Source organism: Octodon degus, unplaced genomic scaffold, assembly GCF_000260255.1.
Source record: "Octodon degus isolate 3935 unplaced genomic scaffold, OctDeg1.0 scaffold00010, whole genome shotgun sequence".
NCBI classification, from domain to species: Eukaryota; Metazoa; Chordata; class Mammalia; order Rodentia; family Octodontidae; genus Octodon; species Octodon degus.
Window position 1 is genome coordinate 21,816,987 of NW_004524586.1, and position 20,488 is coordinate 21,837,474.

Sequence of the window (20,488 nt, forward strand, 5' to 3'; positions counted from 1 at the left end):
TCTCTCTCTCTCTCTCTCTCTCTTTCTCTCTCTGTCTCTGTCTGTCTGTCTCTGTCTCTGTCTCTGTCTCTATCTGTCTCTGTCTGTCTCTGTCTCTCTGTCTGTCTGTCTCTGTCTCTCTCTGTCTGTCTGTGTCTCTCTCTGTCTCTGTTTGTCTGTCTCTGTCTCTGTCTGTCTCTGTCTCTGTCTGTCTATCTGTCTCTGTTTCTCTCTGTCTGTCTGTGTCTCTCTGTCTGTCTGTCTCTGTCTGTCTGTCTGTCTGTCTGTCTGTCTGTCTGTGTCTCTCTGTCTGTCTGTCTCTCTCTGTTTCTGTCTATCTCTCTCTGTCTGTCTCTCTCTCTGTCTCATTTCTTTTTAATGTATTTGGTTCAGGGTCTCACTATGCATTTCCCACCTGTAGTGATTCTGCTGCTTTTAGCCTCCCCAGGGCTGGAATTATAGGTATGCGCCACCACGCTCCGACTTAGTTGGACTGGATCCCTGGCTCAGTGGGTCTGCCTGGGGGTGGGGCCATTGCAGCATGCAGTACTGGGGATCGAATCCTGGTCCCTGAGCTCGCCTAAGCAGGCATTTAGTCCACTGAGCCATCTCACCAGCCCCCCAGTGCCTCTCTTTAGCAGCATTACATTTTCTTTGTTTCCAAGTTGTCCCAGCCTTCTTGTCCGTTCTTTGTCTGGACTATTTGGCATTTATGGTGGAGAATGTATACTGCTAACTTGTTGTGTTTTGTTATTTGTTTATTGTGTTGACTCTGGGACAATTGCCTGTTTAAAACTACTTGTTCAAGCTTTCTCAGAGCGTAAAGATAGATGCTACATTACCAACTCTGGTGACTGATGAGTCATGGATCCTCAAAGAAATGCTCATCCTCTTGAAGGGGGATTTCTCCTTGGCCTTCCCAGGTAACTGAGCTACTAAAAGAAAGCAGACAATGACCCGTGGAGGTAATGACCAGCGTGAGAGCGCAGCGGGCGGCACCCCTCACCCTCCACACCACCTTGACCACGACGCAGTGGCATCACACTCCATTTACTTAGTGTATGCGTGTATAAAATAACTACATACTTTTCCAATAGTTAAAACTAGCATGGGCTGGTGAGATGGCTCAGTGGTCTAAAGCACCTACTTAGAACAAGCTTAGCAAAGCACAGGGACCAGGGTTCAATCTCCCAGCACCATATGCCAGCCAGCCCCGCCCCCTGGTGAGCTGAGCTGGCCACACACACACATAAATAAAAAATTTAAAAAATAAAATAAAATAAAACTAGCAAAAAGTTTTCAAAGTAGTACAGAGAGTCCCCTCACCCAGCTTCCCCTAATGACCTTCCATAGCCACTGTGCATTACAAAACTGGCCAATGGACACTTGTGTTGCATTGTAAATATTTATTACAGGCTCTTTCTTCCACCCTCTTCCTCTTCCACCTTTCCCTCTTCAGGAATGAGTAGTTTGAGGGCTGAGAATTTCTGAATTTGAGCACCCAGAGCAGGGCAGGAACCAGGCAGGGCACAGTGACCATCTGCTGAAGGACAATATAGGCCTGAAGCATCTGCCCATTGGCTCTTGGTGCTGAGCCCCACAGATCTCCAAACTGGGGGCCTCTGTCACTGGCCACTTCCAGGAGGATGGGATGAGCCAGCCCACACTGTAACAAAGCCCACCCCATGGTCTTGGAGTTGTTCTAAGCTGTGGCTCGCAAGCTTCTGGTGGCATGCCAAACCCTTGGTGCACAGCCAAAGTCCTGTGCAGAGCTCCAAGATCTTTATGGCACTACCCTTCCTCGCTGCTCTGCTCACTGTGTCCCAAACATGCCTCCCCTGGACTTGTCCTTCAGGACAGTGTACGTCTTGATCCTTGCCTCTTCCTTCATCAGGGGCCTACTTATGTGTCCCTTTTTCAGAGAGGCTTTCCCTAACCTTATTATGCAAGGCAGAACCACCACCACTGCTAACATTTCTTTTCTGCATAAAACCGATCTTATCACAGTCTGCTACTGTGGAGGACCATCGGAATGACTCTTGTTGAAAGAAGAGTGATTATCTCCATTTTGGCTAAACCTGGCTTTATTTCTATGTATTGATATGTACAGAGCTGGCTAGGACTTTCCCTTATCCTTTCAATTGGCTTTAAGCAACACAAATTGGTCCCTGTCCAGGTGCTGATGTGTAATCTTTGAAGTAAATTAACAGGTGAGTGTTTCACCCACTCTCACCCCCAGCTCCCAAATAAACATGTGTGAGCCAGGGTGGGATGGAGAGTTCTGCTCTGCTCCACGCTGTGGGTTGGGGCTCAGCCTGAAGATAAGAGGCTAGGACTTCCCAGGACATAAAAGATTACACATTAGAGCTGAAGCACCACCCCCAAAACATTACATGTCACAGTGGTGGATGCAGGTTACTCTTCTGCACATCCTTCTCTCTGCTTATCACAGAGGTGATTTCAGGCCTCCTCGCTAGCCCAGCTCACAGCCCTCACGCACTCCCACCATCCTCACAGTCACTCATCCTCAAGCCACTCCCTTCATGAAGTAATAAAAGCTGGGTTCTGCCCTGGGTAGAGTGTTCTGGATAGCCAACATCATGGCTGGATTTAGGGCCCCTGGGCTCCCTATACTACACATATGCATTAGTGTCTTTATTCTCGCCATGGATTGCACTGGAAGTGGTACACTGGAATTAACTTGCTAGAAGTCAAATAACTTTTCCCTGGGATTACAAATATAAGCTTCCTGGACCATAAAGAGGACTGGGAAGTGCTCCCCTTTGTACCACTGCACCCGTGGCTGCTGGAGCAGACACATTAATGATTTACTCATTCCCAGGATCCGCCACAGTGGTGCTCAGTTAATATTGGTTGAAATGAACAGAACCCATCAGCAATGAGCTCAAGATTCCAGGAAATAAAAAATGACACAAGTAGGAAACCAATATGTGTGTCACACCGCAGAAGAAAGAGGCACTAAGGATCCCTCTTCCTCAGCATAACCTCTACCACCCTCTGGCACTTGGCCCTGTTCTGGCAAGGTTTATTGAGTACCTAGTAAGCACCAGGCCTTGTTCCAAGCTCTGGATCATTTTCCTCCAGAGCTTACTGCCCACCTCTTTTCTGCGTGTTCCTGGCAGTCATTCACCCCCAGCAGAGGAAGTAAACGAGATAGTACACATGAATGCCTGGTACACTGAACTGCAGGAGTGGTGTGGTATAGCTATGGATAATGCTACTTATCATGCTTTAACCATCATTTTGGATTTGCTTGTCTGCCTCCATAGATGACAAGTCCCTGAACTGGCAGAGACTAAGCACTCAATGTTGTTGACAGAAGGAAGGAGAAAGTAGCAACTGGGCCAGTGGAAGTGGAAGACAGAAGTTTGACCTTTCCCCCAAGCTAAGTAAAGGCCTCATCTCAGGCAGGAAGTCATTCGATCGGATGCTCCTGAGGTCTTCCAATACCAAGGAGGTTGGCTCGTGTTCAGTAAGAAGGCCGTTTCCCTTGGCCTCCATCTTAGAGAGAAGCACATTCTGCCTCGGTAGCATAGTACTTCAGTATTTGGTGGAAAGAAACCGTGTGGTGCTGAGAACCCATGAAAAGCGACTCCAGGACCGCATGCAGAGGTCCTTAAGAACACAAAAGCAACAATCGCAAGATCTGTTCTGCTGTTAAAGGCACAGGAAGGATTACAACTCTGCATAGGAAAATCCTGGAGACACAAGTCCCAGGCCTGATCAGCTCCTGGTGCTTGGCAGCAAACCTGGAAAGTTGTGACAGTCTAGAACACTCGGGTCTCATTGCTACCTCTTTGCTGGCCTTTCTAGCCAGGGCCAGCCAGGAACAGGAAGGTTTCAGATCAAATCTTTTCTTTTTCATGACACCATTCGAGACCTGTTAAAGAGTGTAACATCAACAATGATTCCGTTTCCCCTTGAAACTCTCTCTCTTGCTTCCCTATGTACTGATTGTCAAGGTTAAAAAAACCTTTCATTGCTGGCCTGATCAGTATGTTCTGATCCAAGCACAGAAGAGAAGAGAATCCAGGCCTGCTTTTAAGGGTCCTGGGGCAAATGACAAGGAAGGGCAAAGAAGACCACCAGTGAGAGCCAGGGTTGTCACTGTTCTGCAGGAAAGCCAGTTCTTCCCACCAGTTCTGTCAAGAAAAGTCAGGTCAGAGCTCCATAGTCAGGCAGGCTCCAGCAGGCTGTGAGTGCATGCTCCAGGCTCAGGGAGGACCCGCAAGGGCAGTGGGAACCCTGGCTGCCTGCCTGGCTCCAGAAAAACAGGGCTTTGCTGCCACATCCTGGGAATGCGGTCCCATGACCAGCAGGGTGGTTGGTTTTGGTGACCACGGATTTTCCACAGCACCACGCTGTGAGTCAGCCTGAGGTAGTGTTAATCTGCTCCCTAGAGGAAAAGCTCATAGTGGAGCTGGGAAAGACATGGAGAACAGTAAGAAGCTTGAGATGATTCATATTTAAGAAGAAACATTTTAAAAAGAGAAAATGACAAATCCTTGACGTTAAGACATAAGGAAAGGAAGGTAAGAGGCACACATGTCTAAGCAGCATATTTAGAGCAAGCAAGTCACAGATTTCAGAACCGCATCTTCCTTCCAGAAAGCGCTCGAATGACTCAACACAGCCCATGTTCTCTTCTCCAAGATGTAAGTAGATTCTCTGCATCTGAGTTGGCCAGATAAGACTTGGTTATTCTGGGGCTGCTAATCGCTTCACACTGGTGCCAGGCATTGTCCCCCAACACCCCATCTAGTACCTCCTTGAAGATTCAAAGCCACCGGATAAGATCTATTACCCCACTCACGGCTGAGGAAACAGAGACAAAATATACTACGAACTCGCGACATGCAACCTTGCTCCCTAGCTGTCAAGCAGGAGCCTCAGATAGTCACACACCAGGCTGGGGTCGCATTGCCCACCCACGGACACTCAGCGCTCCAGCCCCGGGCTCCAGGGCAAAGTTACCTTGCAGAGTCTTGCTCGTCTCTCCCAGGGAGCGATGCGTGCTCTGTATCAGGGCTGCCAGGTAAAGTTTGGCCAAGGTCTCAGATTGAAAAAGCTGGGGTTGATGGAGTTCCCATTTGCAGCCCAGGCATTCAAGAATCACATCTGAGAAGAGAAGATGATGCTGAGTAGCGAATGACTTGGTGACGTCCCTAGACAAAGCACCCTAGCTCCTCCTGTGTACTCCTTTGTCCAAATACAGGGATTAGGCACAAGAGTCTTTCCTAGGTGTCAGTGGAGTGGACCTCAAGGAGCTCACTGGACTTGAGGGGGACACTGTGAACAGTGTGAGCGAGGAGGTGAATAGCTGTAGACAGAGTTGGAAGACTTCAGCAGCATACAAGCTGTCCTCCAACTTGGGGAACTGGAAAAGGCTTTCAAGGAGCTTTTCGGGGACATGCTTGGGACTTCATTTTGGCTTCTTCTATTGAGGTATTTTTAAATTTAGTGCTGTTGATGTTTTGGGCCAGATAATTCTCTGTGACAGGGACTGTCCTCTGTACTAGGGGTGCTTAGCGACACTCTAGCCTCTACCGTTGGAGAGCAGTGGCACTTCCTCCCCAGCTATGATGACCAAGAATGTTCCAAGACATGGCCAAATGGGAGCAGAAGCACTCCTGGTTCCCTATTGAGGGCTTTTTGGCTATTAGTACCTAAGTATTGCCCATCTGAAAGGCAAAAAAACAAAGCCAGGAGAAGGGCCACCAAAGAGGGAAGGAATCTCCTGAGCTTCCGTTTCCTCCTGGGACTGGGGACCTGCAGAAAGCCCATTATTTCACCAGAAAGCATGAAAAGAGATGGCAATGAGGAAAAGGGCCCTTGCAAATTGTAGACAGCTCTATATCAGGGAGTCTAACCTGAGGATAGCATAGATGATCAACAAAGGAATAGACTCCGACAGGTGGGCAGGTGGAGGAGCCACAGATGCCAGGCCAGGGGAGGCATGAGAGGTGGGGGCATGCATAGCTCAGGCCCTCTACTAGCACAGAGCTAGAGGGAGGGCGTGCCATGGAGGACGGACAATCTCCCTGAATCCTCAATGTCAATGCCTGATAGGGCCCGGAGGGCCACTGGCTCCACTTAGTTACTTCTCAGCTCTGTCATTAGTTTGGCTGGGTGGCCTTGCCAACTGTTTCTTCTCTCTGCTACTATTACTGTTATTTACCAATTATTGTTTGGTGCCAGGGTACAAAATCTGGGTTCATGTCTCAAACCTTGGGTCACCCATGTGGTCTGGTTATTCTGGGTTGCAAAACAATCTCATGTAAGTAGGATGCTTTTAAGCAGAAGCAGAACTGTGGATCAAGTACATTTCCCCACTGGACATCAGTTTCCACTTTCAGGATAGCCAGTGCATGGTAGGCATCACTAATCAATCCCAGAGTCCCCTTTCCAGCCAAGAGATGACCTCAGACTGCTTTTCTGGCTCAATCAAAGCTAATGAATGAGAAGAAATGTATTAGTCTCTCGTTGGGAAAGAGGCTAGTTCTGATCCCAGGTGCCCACCATGGGTGAGCTTATTAATAAGCTCCTTTAAAAACTGACACTTGGCTGGAGGTGTACCTCAGCAGTGGAGCACGTGCCTAACAGGTGCAAGGCCCTGGGTTCAGGACCCAGTACCGCATTGAAAGAAGAAACAGGTCAGCAACATTCTGGTTTAATTCAGTAGGGACAAATACTCACCTGGCTCCAAACTTTGGATGGCCTGGTTGTTGAAATTCTCAGAGAAAAGTTTCTGAATTTTTGAAATGCATAACCTCAAGCAAAATACAAACAAGGAAACCCAGGAGTTAATATTGACATTGTTCCCTCAACTGAGACATACAACATTCTAGTGTGTGCTTCCCTACAGCTGCCCCTTAAACAATTTGTCCCATCTCATCCTCAGAGGGTTCCCTCAGGTTGTCTGTGGGTTTGACCAATTGTAGGTTGTCTCACAGGTGGACCCCAACACCAGTTCCTAGGTCCAGTTTGTGGGGAGACCTTGTCAAGGAAGTGTCTGAGGCATGCTCATGTGCCTGATGGACACTTCCCTTTGGGGAGTATCAGAAGCAACAGCACAGAGGGGGAACTCAATAAATATCTGCTAGGAAAAATAATAGTGTTCTGCCTGTTTCTGAGACACCGACTCACCAACAATTTCATTTGGTAGTCATACAGCCCCTGATCTCAATGTGCCTAAAAAGCACTGCCTGAATGCCACCCCGCTCTTCCACCCAGGCCCTTGTTTCGGGGAATGACTGCACCAGCCCTGCGGTGCCTAAGCGGCCTACTGAGCATTGTCACATCTGATCACGTTCCACCATCTGGTGAAATAGTCTCACATTTGTGCATGAGTGTGCCCATATGTCTTTGCCTTTATTCCTATTATCTATGTCCAAAGCACCATCCGCTCTCCCTGCTCGTCACTGGCACTATGGTTTGCATCTAGATGTCCCCTCGAAGTCTCCTGCAGCCATGGTGGGCGTTTCAGATGCGGCTGAATCTAGAGTTTGTGGTTGGTTCACTGTCTAGTGCTGGGATTGGGGGTGTGAGCGTACACCCGCCCTAGGGCAGGTACCCTGCATACAGTACAAGCAATACCCTGCTTCTCCCTTTTGTTGCTGCTGCTGTCTTCTGCTGCCACGAGCTGTTGTCCTCTGCCGTGCCACTCTGCCTTGGAGACAGCTGATTACGGACGATAGCTCAGTAAACCAAGAGCTAAATAAACCTTCCCTCCTCTAACTTTGGATACAGGGTATTTTGTCTCAGCAATGAGAGCAAAGCAACCAAGACAACTTGTCTCTGGCCCCCAGCCCTCCTCCACTTGGAAGCACTTCCCCTCACACAGAATGCAGAGCTATCTTGCTTCTCTCCTGCAGAGGCTTCCCTCTAGCTCCCCAGTGTTTCTGGGGAAGCCCAAATGTCTTGGCGCATCTGGCAAGTCCTGCGTACTCTGGAGCCTCAAGCTTCCCCTCCCAGTTCTAGCACTTTTCCAGAGCCTGAGTCTGTTCTGAAGAGCTCTCCTGCCTTGCCTCTGCCCTTTCCTCAGCCAGCTCCCACTTGCTCTTTAGGATAAGTGTTGATTTGCTTTTTCTGGGAAGGATGCCCCTCCCCTTGTCCCTGGTGCAACTCCTGTTTATTCACATGTCCTCTTCATGACAGACGGGACATTGTTTACTGCTGCTGCCCCAGTACAAGCCATCATGCATGTGCTCAGGAAAGGTTCACTGAAAGAATGAATGACAACATGCATGCTTTCCCACCAACAGTATGTACTCAGCATGGTGACCAAGGGGATGAAAACACCTTGGAGTCTTATATTAACATTTTGAAGATGGTCACCTCAGGACAGCCAGCCAGCCAAAGGACACTTGATGACCACATCCAGTCTATGCAATTCAGTGTTCACTTGGGTGTGCTGCTGCTCAGTGACCCCAGCACTCACAGGCCGAATGCGTGGGGGCAGCAGGGGTGGGAGGCTGTGCCTGGAATAACCTCGGCTATGCGCTGCCCTTTCCAGGATCAGAGGTGATTCAGCCCTGGGGAGGTACTGGCAGTGAACTATTTACATAACGCTGAGCCCAGCTTCCTCTCGTCCTCCTGACATCCTCTGGTGGCTTGAGTGACGCGTCTGGGAAGAGCTAGGCAAGGTCAAGAGTTCAGATCACAATCATGATCTCAATGGGGCAATGAGCTGTGGAAAAGATGGGGCAATGTGTCTGAGCTCAACTGCCCCAGACACCCATCACCAGGGGAGCCCGATGCCGGACACCGGAAGCAGCCACACTGCCTTCTGCACTGCCCCCTGCTTGGCAAGCTTTTCTGTTTATCGTGCAGGCCCTGTGGACTGAGGGGTGGGGATTGTTTCGGGGCACTGGAAAAATGAATTGGATAAATGGCGTCTTTCCTATTTTGGATGGACTGAATGGCCCGTGATGCGTGGGAAGGGGGATATTGGGACTGTGTTCTTAGCTGGGAGAGTCTTCTCCCCAGTCATGGCCGTTGATGGAGACAGGAAGAGTCTGAAGAGGGGGATTCTGTAAGTTTCTCATGCGCACATGGGCATCCTACAGTACGCTACACAGAAAGGCCTTTGGCCTGGTACGTGGAACACACAAAGCACTCATCTGGTTAACGGAAGAACCACGCACAGCTGGACTTGACCCCCTTCTTCTGTTTTCTGTCATGTGACCTCAGGCCAGCCTCCATAAGGGAGAGATGATTGGTGGAGGAGGAGGGCAAATGTCTGGGATGCCGCTCACTGACGTGCCCTTTCCTGACGGTTGCTCTCCGGCTTGCTGTGCAGGTCTGATCCTCAGCCCAGCTCTCCTGGGACTTCTTTTTGGTGAAAATCTAGACTCCCATCCTGACATCATTGCCACATGCATGGCCACGTCCCACCTTCAAAATGGACTTAACAGAGCAGGCAGGATGAGAGGGAAACATCAGGCAGGGCCACTAGCCGGGGAGCAGGAAGGGCTCTGAGCTCTGTCCCGGCACCTCAACCTACAGCATTAGTGGGAGTGGTCCTTTCTTTGGCCACTGCCTGCATAGTGTGCCTCTTCTGCCAGCTCTTTAGGCTCAGGTGGCAATGAGCATTCATATATGCCAGACCACTCCAGAGAGTCTGTTTGACACTTGTTTATTTGAGCCAGACATTGTTCTGAGCTTTCTATAATTATATCATGTAATTCTCATGGCAGCCCCATAATACATCCTGCCCAACGCATAGCTAAAGAATCTAAGGCTGCAAAAGATAAGATCGTTCGAAAAGAAGTCAGCTTGTCCTCATGAAAGAAAGCAGGACTTGGAGGGTCACTGTCTGCAGATGTCTGTGCTGTGTCTGAGTGACTTCTGTAAGAGCTTGCTGTGGCACAGGGACCCACAGACATGAGATGGGATGTCCAGATGGGCAACAACCAGGACACTGACCTGCACACCCCATGGTAACAGACTTTCCTACTATGAGGGAGCCTTCACTAACTAGCAAACCATAGCTGGGTCTAACTCCTACCAAAGCCGACAGCGCCCCCAAGTGGGAGAAGCAATAATTGGAGCGTCCGCGATAGGAAGGAAGCTTGCAGACGGAGGCCAGCAAAGTGTTATGGGTGCTTTGGGAGAACTTGCGGGTGTTGCACGGTACAACCGCAGACTCTCATTGGACTTGGGGCCGACATCGGACAGTTGCCAGATGTTGGAAGGTGCAAAGTATTACTAGTGATAGTGCTTTATTATATTGCCTGAATTAAATAATCTATCTGGTTTTTTTAAAAAAAATCTATCTGTTAATGTAAAAAAAAATTAACATTTTGAAGATGGTCACTCCAGGACAGCTAGCCAGCCAAGGAACACTTCCAGTCTATGCAATTCAGTGTTCACCTGTGTCCACACCTTTTATCTTAGGGCCACAAAGTTCCTCTCAATAAAGAGCTAGAGGATATATTCCATCCCTATACTGTGCCATCGGCCATGCACCTTGCCTTGGCCAATGGCATGTTGGGGCATGGTGCAGCAGGAGGTTTGGAAAATTCTGTGCCCCTGGGCTTGCCCTCTTGCCTCTGTCACCACCACAATTGGTGGATGCCCAGGATAGCCCACTGCTGGGGGAAGAAGGAAAGAGAGAGCTTGGGGGTAGAGCTGACCTGCTCAGTGCTGCTGGGCCTACATCAGCTATGCCAGGTACTGAGCAAGCAGCAGGACTAGGGCCTGCTGGGATTTGATGCCCCTTTCTGCAGCATCTCAAATAAGAGAGGCAGATTTACAAAGCTTCTAGGAAGACACTGTCCAAGCCAGTTCCCGGCCTGAGTTGTGCTGGAGGCGAGGTACTTTGCCTAGGGGAATGCACTAAGAGATTCAGGAAGCGTGGGGCTTTGGGGTGGCAGAGGGTTGTGCTGCCATGTGCTGAAGTGAAATCATCAGGTTCAGTACCTGAAACTGCTGCACAGGCTGCAAGGATGACTGCCGTGTTCACGAGGCATTGACTGTGAGGAACCATGCCAAGCGTTCTCAGTGCACTGTCTAACCTAATCCACAAGATGCCTCTTCAAGGGAGAGGCTGTTAAAATCACATCACAGATGAGAAAACTGAGATTCAACGAGGTTGAGCTACTTTGTACAGGTCATAGAATTAGCAGGTGGAAAGACAGGGACCATCCTGCCTGACAGACAGCTTGGAACGGTCCTGATGGCCAACACCACCAGCTGCCGTGATCCTCAGCCCCTGACCTCAGCCTTCTGGATCACCGTGCTCTACTCCTGAGGCCCAGCTCTGCTTCCAGCTTCCTCAGCTGACCTGATGCTAAGGACCTGGACTATAGAGCACAGCAGGCCAGCAGGTCTCGGAGGAAGGTTGGCCACTCACTCAGCAAACATGGCACAAGCCACACTTCCATGCCAAGTGCTGCCCCAGGGGTGCAGCTCATGCCCATGTCAACCAACCATGAGCTCATGAGACTGGCATGCAGAATATTGACTGTTTGTGAGGACCCCCCCCCCAGATGATAGTGACATCAAGGCAGGTCCCAAGTGGTGGGGAAATAAATTCCTTCTGCAAGAGGATCTAGCTTGGTGTCCCCAAAGACAGATAAGAAAGGAAGAATATGGAAAAGTGATGATCCAGCTTGCTGTATAGGATGCCATGAGATTGAGGAGGACCGTTTGGTTGGGCAGAAATGGGCATTTGTAAGAGGTGTCCAAACACTTAGTCACTAAGCTTTGTCAAGAAATCATTTGGTTTTGGGATGATAGATTTAGAAACCCATGACAGTCTCAAGTCCCTAAAGTAAAAGAAAAACTAGGAAAAAAAAATTAGATTCTCTCTGCTCTTTGGTCACCAACCACAGACATTCTCAGAAGAAGTATTCTCCATCTGACCCCACCTATGCCTAAGGATGGTTCCAGAGGGATGATTCCTGGCAGACTTGCGAGCGACAGCCTCTCCATTAAAGTGGGGTGGCCCAGGCATCAGGCACCCTCCCTCCCAGGAATGCAGGTCGCCCTGCTGGGCCGTTCCCGACCACAGGCTTTGGAGTCTCCCTACCTGTCTGGATGCTTCAGAGCCTCATCAAGGTCTATGCCCAGCGCCTTGCACATCTGGGAAAGTGCCAGCAGGTCCCCTGAGAAGGGCTTCTTGGGGAAATGCCACCGGTTCGTTGACCCAACAATCCGGCGCTCCAGCCGGTTCTTGTTCTATTTGGTATTCAAAGGAAGTGGAAAAATCTTTAACCTCCCCTACATGTCAGATTTTCAAATGTCACCACAGAAAGAAACTGCTAGTTCATTTTTAAATATGACTAGTCTGTCTTTCTTTTTTTTCCTTTTCCTTCCTTCCTTCCTTTCTTCCTTCCTTCCTTCCTTTCTTTCTTTCTTTCTTTCTTTCTTTCTTTCTTTCTTTCTTTCTTTCTTTCTTCTTTCTTTCGGCAGAACTGGGGATTGAACTCAGACCCTTGCGCTTCTCAGGGAAGCGCTTATTCTACTGAGCCATCTCCCCAGCCCATGGCTAGTATTTCTGATGAACATCTTCTTCAGAAAACAATACCATAGTCCAGGGGCTGGTGCTATGGCTCAGTGGTCTAAAGCACCTACATAGAACAAGCTAAGCAAAAGCACAGGGACCTCGGTTCAATCCCCAGCACCACATGCCAGCCAGCCCTGCCCCTTGGTGGGCTGAACTGGCCACCCACACACAAAATAAATAAATAAATAAATAAATAAATAAATAAATAAATAAATGAAAACAATGCCATAGTCCAAACTCTAGGGATTGCAAAGCTATCAAGGAATTGAGAGTTCAGAATCTGGCACAGAAAGCATGAGAACAAAAAGTTCAGGGAGAAAAACTGCTTTGCAGACAGCTCCAAAGAATCCACAAGCTGACTTATTCTTCCAGTACTGTTCTTTAAAGACTTCTCAGGGCTGGCCAAATAGCTTAGCAGGTTAAAGCACCTGCAAGCAGGCACAGGGCCTGGGGGTTCAATCCTCGGCCCTGCTGTGCTGGCCTGCTCCCGGGGCATGCTGAGATGGCAATTGAGCCTGGGTGTGGTGGTACATGCACCTGTAATCCCAGCTCCTGGGAGGCTGTAAACAGGCGGATCACTACAAGCCTGATCTAGTAGTGAGACCCTGAACACCCTGTAGACCCTGCCCTAAAATATAAAAAATGAAATAAAATAAAAAATAAAGACTTCTTGTGTCATTCAGAGACTGCACACTGTAGAGAGATCTTGGCTAGGGACTTTTTTTTTTTTTTTTTTTTTGGTAAGACACATAAACAATTCACCAATTTATTCAAATTATAGTATACTAGTTAGCAGTGGTGCTTAGTTTATTTACAATACTATGTAACCACCACCACTATCTAGTTCCCGAACATTTTCAGTGTCTCAGATAGAAAGCCTGCATCCGTACAGCTATTATGCCCCATTCTCCCCTCCCCAGCTCTTCGAAACCACTAATCTGTCCCCTACCTATGGATTTGCCTATTCTGGATATTGTATATAAGCCCAGTTACATAATATGTGAGCTCTTGTGTGTGGCTTCTTTCATTTAGTGTGCTTTCCTGGTTCATCTGTGTATCAGTATTTCATTCCTTTTAAAAGCAGAACAAGTGCTTTGTGATTGTGTTTTATCTATCCATCAGTTGATACGTTTGGGTTGTGTCTACCTCTATGAATATTCGTGTATCTGCTATTTCTTGAACACTTGCCTTCCAAATCTTTTGGAAATATACCCAGAGTATACTGGATCACTGGGAAGAGAATTTCACTCAGAAATTTTCTTGAGGCATCAAGAGAACTTTGTCAGTTTTGTTCAGGAAGGAGAAGAATACCCAGCATGGACATAAGTCCCATACTGATAACTCCAAGAAATCCATCAAGGAAAAACATCATCACAGGAGACCCATGAGGGGCTGGGGAGATACTTTGGTGGTCTAAGTGCATGCCTAGCAAGCACAAAGACCCGGATTCAATCCCCAGTACTGCATGCCATGAAATTGGGCATGGGGGCGCATGCCTGTAATCCCAGCAGTGGGGAGGCTGAGACAGGAGGATCACTATGAGTCCAAGCTGCACAATGGGACCCTGTACCAAATAAATACATACATACATATATAAATAATTTATATATATATATATACATACATATATATATATATAGAGAGAGAGAGAGAGACAGACAGACAGACAGACAGACAGACAGACAGAAAGACAGAGACAGACAGACAGTGACAGTCAGTCAGTCAGTCAGTCATAGGACTGGAAGCAATCCATCCTAAATCATCTGGGCACCAGAGTGGGAGGACAACCACGGGCTATGGAAGAGAGGATCCGAGTTCACATCTTGTTATTGTAATTTAACTACGTGTGTGGCTTTGAGCAAAGTCACTTAACTTTCTGAGCCGCTCAGTCCTTCTGTAAAACAGGGATTATAGTAAAGCGGATGATGGTGCTGATGACCGTGCTGGTTGTGGGGGCACTGCTGGTTTTAATGGTGATGATGACGTTGATGCTGATGATGGTGGAGAAGGCACTATTTTGTTTATGGAGTTGCTAAAGGATATAATAAAATAGAGCCTGGGGAGGTTCTGTAGTATATTGCCTACAGTGTGACGCGTGATTGAAAACAGGAATCAGAGTCTAGGTGTAGGCCCGCCGGAGAGTGAGGCCGGGGGGCGGCTTGAGGTCCACCGTGGTGCAGGCCCCAGGCCCGTGTGGACACCGAGCCATCCCCCTGCACCCAACGCTCATCCTCGCCATTGCCCGCCTTCCTATAAAGATGACAACTTACCATGTTCATCATCTTCACGAACAGCAGTAGAGATTACGCAGAAGGAAAGAGACGATCACCTGGAAGACGAAAGTGAACGCTGAGGAAATTTTTAATACATTTCTGAAAGGTTTCTTAAAAACACTATGGAGGGGATTTATCTAAAAATCTGTATTTTGGGGCCGGAGAGATAGCTCGGTAGACTAAGTGCCTGTTTGGCAAGCGCAGGGTCCTGAGTTCAATCCCTGGTACCACAAAAAAATAAAAAATTAAAATTAAAATCTGTATTTCTAATTAGGTCCAGACACCAGGGGTAGGCCAGAGCCATGCTGGTCTCGGTGAGCTTGTGGCACAAGAGCTGAGAAAGAGATCCACAGGAGGATTCTCTAGCTGTTTCTGAACCAGTCTAGGGCAGTTGATTGCAAGCGATGGAAACTAATCTAATTTATAACGTGCCAAAAATATTATGTATGTAAGAGGGTCGGGATGGACGGGAAGGTGCTGATGGGGATGGTGGTCACGGGTGCCCAGGCGGAGCTGGAGGACTGGCTCCGGGGAAGGGCAGATCACTGCTGGGACCGAGTGCAAGGGCCAGCTTTGTCATGCACTGCCACTAGGACAAACCAGCTCCCCCACATTCAGCCTTTGTGTGGATCACACAAGCCAGACTCCCACCAAGTGAGCCCCACTGGCGTAGCTAAGCAGGTGTCTGACTAACTCTCCCAGGAAGACTGTGTGATGAAGGATTGGTGGGAAGAAAGGGGAAGTGGGAGAGAGGGTAGAACCAGCGGAGCCCCGTGGCACCTGCTGGCCAGGAAGCTCCACTGCATCTGTGGCCGCAGGCCTCGCCTGCACGCCCGCCGCAGCAGGAGGCGGCTCACCCCGTCATTCGGGACGAGTTTTCTGCACAGTCTCCACCTGCAAAGCAGAGCCAGCTGTTTCTGACACAGGGGAGTGAGCCAGACGGACAGGACACGATCCCTGCCGGGAGGAACTTTTATTTTACCCAGGCAAATTGGAGTTTTTGTTTTTAAATTAACTAGATTTTTTTTTAATTGCAAAAGTAATTTACATAGACTCATTACAAGTGAACTGATATGAGGACAGGTAAAGAAAACATTGAAAATATTTACATAATATTTCATGTTGTGGAAGCATCATTACATATTGGACGTCTCCATAGTCATTCGGGTTATGCGTGGACTAGCTAAATAACTCAGCAGATTAGAGCGCCTACAAGCAGGTGCAGGGCCTGGGGTTCAATCCCAGGCCTCCAGTGCCAGCCCTACCCCCGGATCGTGCTGAGCCAGCAATTGAGACTGCGCGTGGTGGTGTGCACCTGTAATCCCAGCTCTTGGGAGGCTATAAACAGGCAGATCACTACGAGTCTGATTGAGTAGTGAGACCCTAAACACCCTGTAGACCCTTCCCTAAAATTAAAAAAAAAAAAAGCAAAGTGAATTGCATTCAGGTTATTGTACTCTTACAGACAACAAGCATGTGTGTGTGTGTGTGTGTGTGTGTGTGTGTGCGTCTTTGTATATTACTGCTTTTATTCTTCAAAGTGAGATTATGTCAGAAATATACATATTTACTTAAAATAGCCAACTCTGTCTCCCTTTCCCAGAAGTGGGAGTAGTTTGCATCTGAAGCACTGATTCTTCCTCCCAGCGCTGGGCCTCAGGCCTGGGTCCTTGCGCTGCCTGGCCACGTCACCACGGGGCCGCACTCCCCGCCCAGCAGCACCTCTTAAGAGTTTTCCACACCATCACATGTCCTGGGCATTACCACCACCTGTATTTTTGCCGATCTGGTGAATGGTAGATGGTTTTAGATTGTCACCGTCATTTAACCTCTTGGCCATCAGTAAGGTTGAACATTTTTATATAGACTTTGGCTTTTAATTTTTTTCTGAAAGATGTCTAAGCATGACTTTTCCAGTCTTCCGCTGCGCAGCTGTAGCTTCCTCAGCCATTGTCAGAGCTCTCTGTGTGCAGCTCTGGGGCCTTTGTCTGTCATACGTGCCAATGAAAATTCTCCCCAGTGTAACATTTTCCGTTCTGTTTCATTATACAAATTATCTCATTGAGTAGGAAGTGTTGAGTGTGCACTCACTTTGGCCAGCTCTAATTTTAAAACATGCATATCAAATCAGTCTGGGCCGGGGCCACAGCCCAGTCATGGGGCATCTGCTTAGCACACAGGAAGCTCTGGGTTCCACCCCCGTGTCCTTCATGGTTGGTGTCCGCCTTGCGCGACCCCCAGCCACACACAGCTGCTTCTTTCACTGTTTTCCCACTTAGGAGTCAGAATGGCCGTTCCCAGCTTAAAATCCTCCCCAGCTTCCCATTGCCATTAAGATAGACTCTTAAGACCTTCACATGGCTTAGGACTCTGAGAGGAAGGAAGAGGGCTCCAAGCTAACGCAGCTGGTGAGCAAGAGCCAAGCGCCCCAGCCCTGGCCAGGACTTCCCTATGCCTGTGGGGTTCATCTTAGTAGAGAGAAGGAAGCTGGGGCTGGCCTGGAGCTACCTTAATTGCTGGGTTTTTGTTTGTTTGCTTGTTTTTAACTGGACCCCCAAGAGCTTTTATGGCGGATCTTGAAGCCCAGGGCATCCCAGGGGCCTGGACACGTGTTTCCTCTGCCTTCATCCAGCATGCGAATGAGTATTGGGAGTCAGTTCCTAAGTCGCTCTGAGCGGCCAGGAGCTGCTCGTGCTGGTCCTCAGCTCCCAGACCTCCCTGCCCCTGCCAGGAGCCCCAAGCCTCCGCTCTGCCAGCTGACCTGATGGAGACAAGTCCAAGCAGGACTTGTCTCTTGGCGCCACTCTTGGTCTTGACAGCAGATGAAAACCACCGGTCCTGCTTGGAGCTCTGAAGCTCTCTGCCCACCGGGGAGTGTGCGGAATGGAGGAACGCCCGGTGCGCTGGTCTCTGAATTACTGGGGAGCTGGCGGCTGGCCGCTTTCTGAGCATGAATGCCAAAAGCTCTCACGACATCTGGAGCTCAGCTTTCTCCCCTTATGGTCCAGGGCGTTTTGGTGGGCTCTGGCCTTTGGTTTCCTCGGGTTGTTGTGGGTACTATGGAAACAGCAGGGAGGATTCCAAGCACTTCCTGTTCCAAGTTCCGGTTTCAGCCGAGCAGTTCTGGGTCGCGGGTTTCAGAGAGGCTAGAGCCTCCCCCTGAGGGTAAGAACAGGCCACACTGTGAGCCACAGACTTTCACGAAGACCAAGCAGGTGGCACGCATTTCCTCCCATCTCCCTCGACAGAGGCAGTGCCGTTCCTGTTCCCAAGCGCCACGTTCCCTTTCAGTACCTGGGCCAGCTCTCCAAGGGTCTCCATGAAGATCAACCTCCCAAATTTCACGCCTCTGCTGTGAGACTAGATTGGAATGTTCTCAGATTCTGCCGAGCTCTAGCATTTGAACGTGTTTATTTCTAGCTTCAGTCTCCTGGATATTTTGAAAAGCATTTGAGATACAAATCAAGTTTTACATTATTAAACTCTATGGCCTAATGAGGTACTTAGTTGATGGGTGATTTTTAACCTGCTGTCCCTGGGATCTAAGACCTGCCTGATAAAGAAGAACAAGAGGCTCCATACCAGGGGCCAGGGCAGAACTATATAATGTCCCCAGCAACTTGTTTTGCAGTCTCTGCCTGAAACTCAAGGATGGGGAGGTGGTAGTCACATCAGTCCTGTCCACCAGGAACCCTGGTTTATCAAAAGCCAGGACCATTGCTTGGGCTTGCAGAGACGCTGAGGTGGTAGGCATGTGAACCCAGACAGTTCATGGGACCCCAGGCCTAGCCTTCATGGGCTTCTTCATAGGCCCTCACATGGCAAGTCAGCTGTAAAGTTATACAGAAAGGTGGCTTCTGTGTCTACCTGTGATTGTGTTCTAGAAAAACACTGGGCTGGGGCGATAGCTCAGCAGTCTAAGTGCTGTCTGGCAAGCGCAAGGTCACAGGTTTGGTCCCTGGTACCGCATGCTGCGTTGGCCCAGGAATCCCAGGGGTACTATGCTGGCCATCAAAACTAGGTGTGGTAATGCATGCCTATAAACTCAGCACTGGGGAGGCTGAGACAGGAGGATCACGATGAGTCTGAACTGCATAGTAAGACCCTATATCCAAGAAAGAAAGAAAGAAAGAAAGAAAGAAAGAAAGAAAGAAAGAAAGAAAGAAAATATCAAACACTGTATAGATGTATTCCAAGGTTAGTAAGATACCTTGGCATTTGCCTCCATGCTCTGTCCCCAAATCCTGTTCTTCTGCCCCTCCTGATGCCCACATTCTCTGAGCAGAGCAGTTGGTTACTGTAGAAAGGTTTTGTGATCCACCCATCTCTGTACCCAAACAGCCTGAAAGTCAAAGTTGGCCCTTAGGAAGCGCTCAGCAAATGTCTGTAGAATTGGTTAATGGGATGCACCACTTAGCCACCACTCTGCCCTTGCACACAGTGAGCTGTGCCTCTGTGCATACGCCCCCTCACGCACGTGGGTGTATGTCTGTGTCTGGTGCTTTATGGTCTGGTGTTTGTACCTAACAGAGGTGCCCTTGTCTTTGACTACCTGCATGTATGCTTGTGTGTTAGGAGAATCTTTGACAATTCAAGCAGCCCCCATGGTGCATCTTGGTTCAGAGCAATGCCTCCAGTTATATGCTGGATTTGGGGTTTCAGAGTGAAGTGGGAAAGTTCACTCCAGGGCAACCCCAGTGGCTTCCACTCAGCTGGGAGCAGCTGATGCTCCAGGTTTTGTGCTTATAGAAGCAGCAGCAGCTGGTGCCACAGTCAGACCTGAGGAGAGGGCCAAAGAAAGCCAGAAGTGCTCACCTCTCAAAGTTAGCACCTCCCTTGCCAGTAGAGGTCTGGAGGGCGTCCTGGGGGAGAACTAGAGGGAGAAGAACAGAAGCAGCCAGGAGCCAGGAACACTGCCTGTTTTATGGAAGAGGGACTAGAAGGCCCCATGCAGGGCCTTCTCAACCTCCCCTGACCCTCAGGTACAGCCACGCAGGAAGCAGGCCCCCAACAGCTGCTGTCAGGGCCACAGAGGCTGCAGGGCCAGAGACAGAGCCTCTCCTGAGCTAGGCTGTATGTATTTTCTCACAGGCAAAAAGTATTATTGGATTTTTTTTTTTAAAGTATAACACTTTGGCTGGGGAGATAGCTTAGTGGTCTAAGCGCCTGCCTGGCAAGGCAAGGACCTGAGTTCAATACCTGGTACTGTACCCCATGCCAGCCCTGGTGCGCCATGCTGCCCACCAAAACCGGGAGTGCTGCCCAATGCCTGTAATCCAGCACTGGGGTGGTGGTGGCAGGCTGAGACAGGAGGATCACTATGAGTCTGAACTTCATAACAAGACCCTGTATCAAACCCAAAAAATAAGTAATAAATAAAACAACACATTTATAGGGAGAAATTCAGAGGCAAAATATTTGGAAAACAAAAATCATTTGAGTTCTAAGACCAAAGTTAACTGTCATTAGTGGGCCAGGGAGATAGCTCAGTGGCATAAGCACCTATCTGGCAAGCAAAAAGATCTGAGTTCGATCCCAAGTATTGCATGCTGTACCCATGCACACTGTGCTGTCTCTAAAACCAGGCATGGTGGTACACGTCTATAATCCCAGTGCTGAATTGTGTAGAGAGACCCTGTACCAAATAAATTTTAAAAAATTAAAGATGGTCCAGGGTAATTCATTACGTTTCAGATTTCTTGAA

General features: G+C 48.9%; 1 protein-coding gene across 1 annotated transcript in view; it reads right to left on the bottom strand.

The window, feature by feature from the left end:
- Window positions 1-17,775, bottom strand: part of Btbd16 (BTB domain containing 16) — a 72,162-nt gene extending 54,387 nt beyond the window's left edge. The window contains exons 1-6 of the mRNA XM_023709077.1: window positions 17,546-17,775; window positions 14,782-14,840; window positions 12,035-12,183; window positions 6,697-6,770; window positions 4,975-5,118; window positions 822-911 (exon numbers count right to left, since the gene is read on the bottom strand). Coding sequence (XP_023564845.1) covers window positions 822-911; window positions 4,975-5,118; window positions 6,697-6,770; window positions 12,035-12,183; window positions 14,782-14,793 — 469 coding nt within the window. The 5' untranslated portion in view covers window positions 14,794-14,840; window positions 17,546-17,775. The remainder of the gene's footprint in view (window positions 1-821; window positions 912-4,974; window positions 5,119-6,696; window positions 6,771-12,034; window positions 12,184-14,781; window positions 14,841-17,545) is intronic.
- Window positions 17,776-20,488: the final 2,713 nt, after the last annotated feature.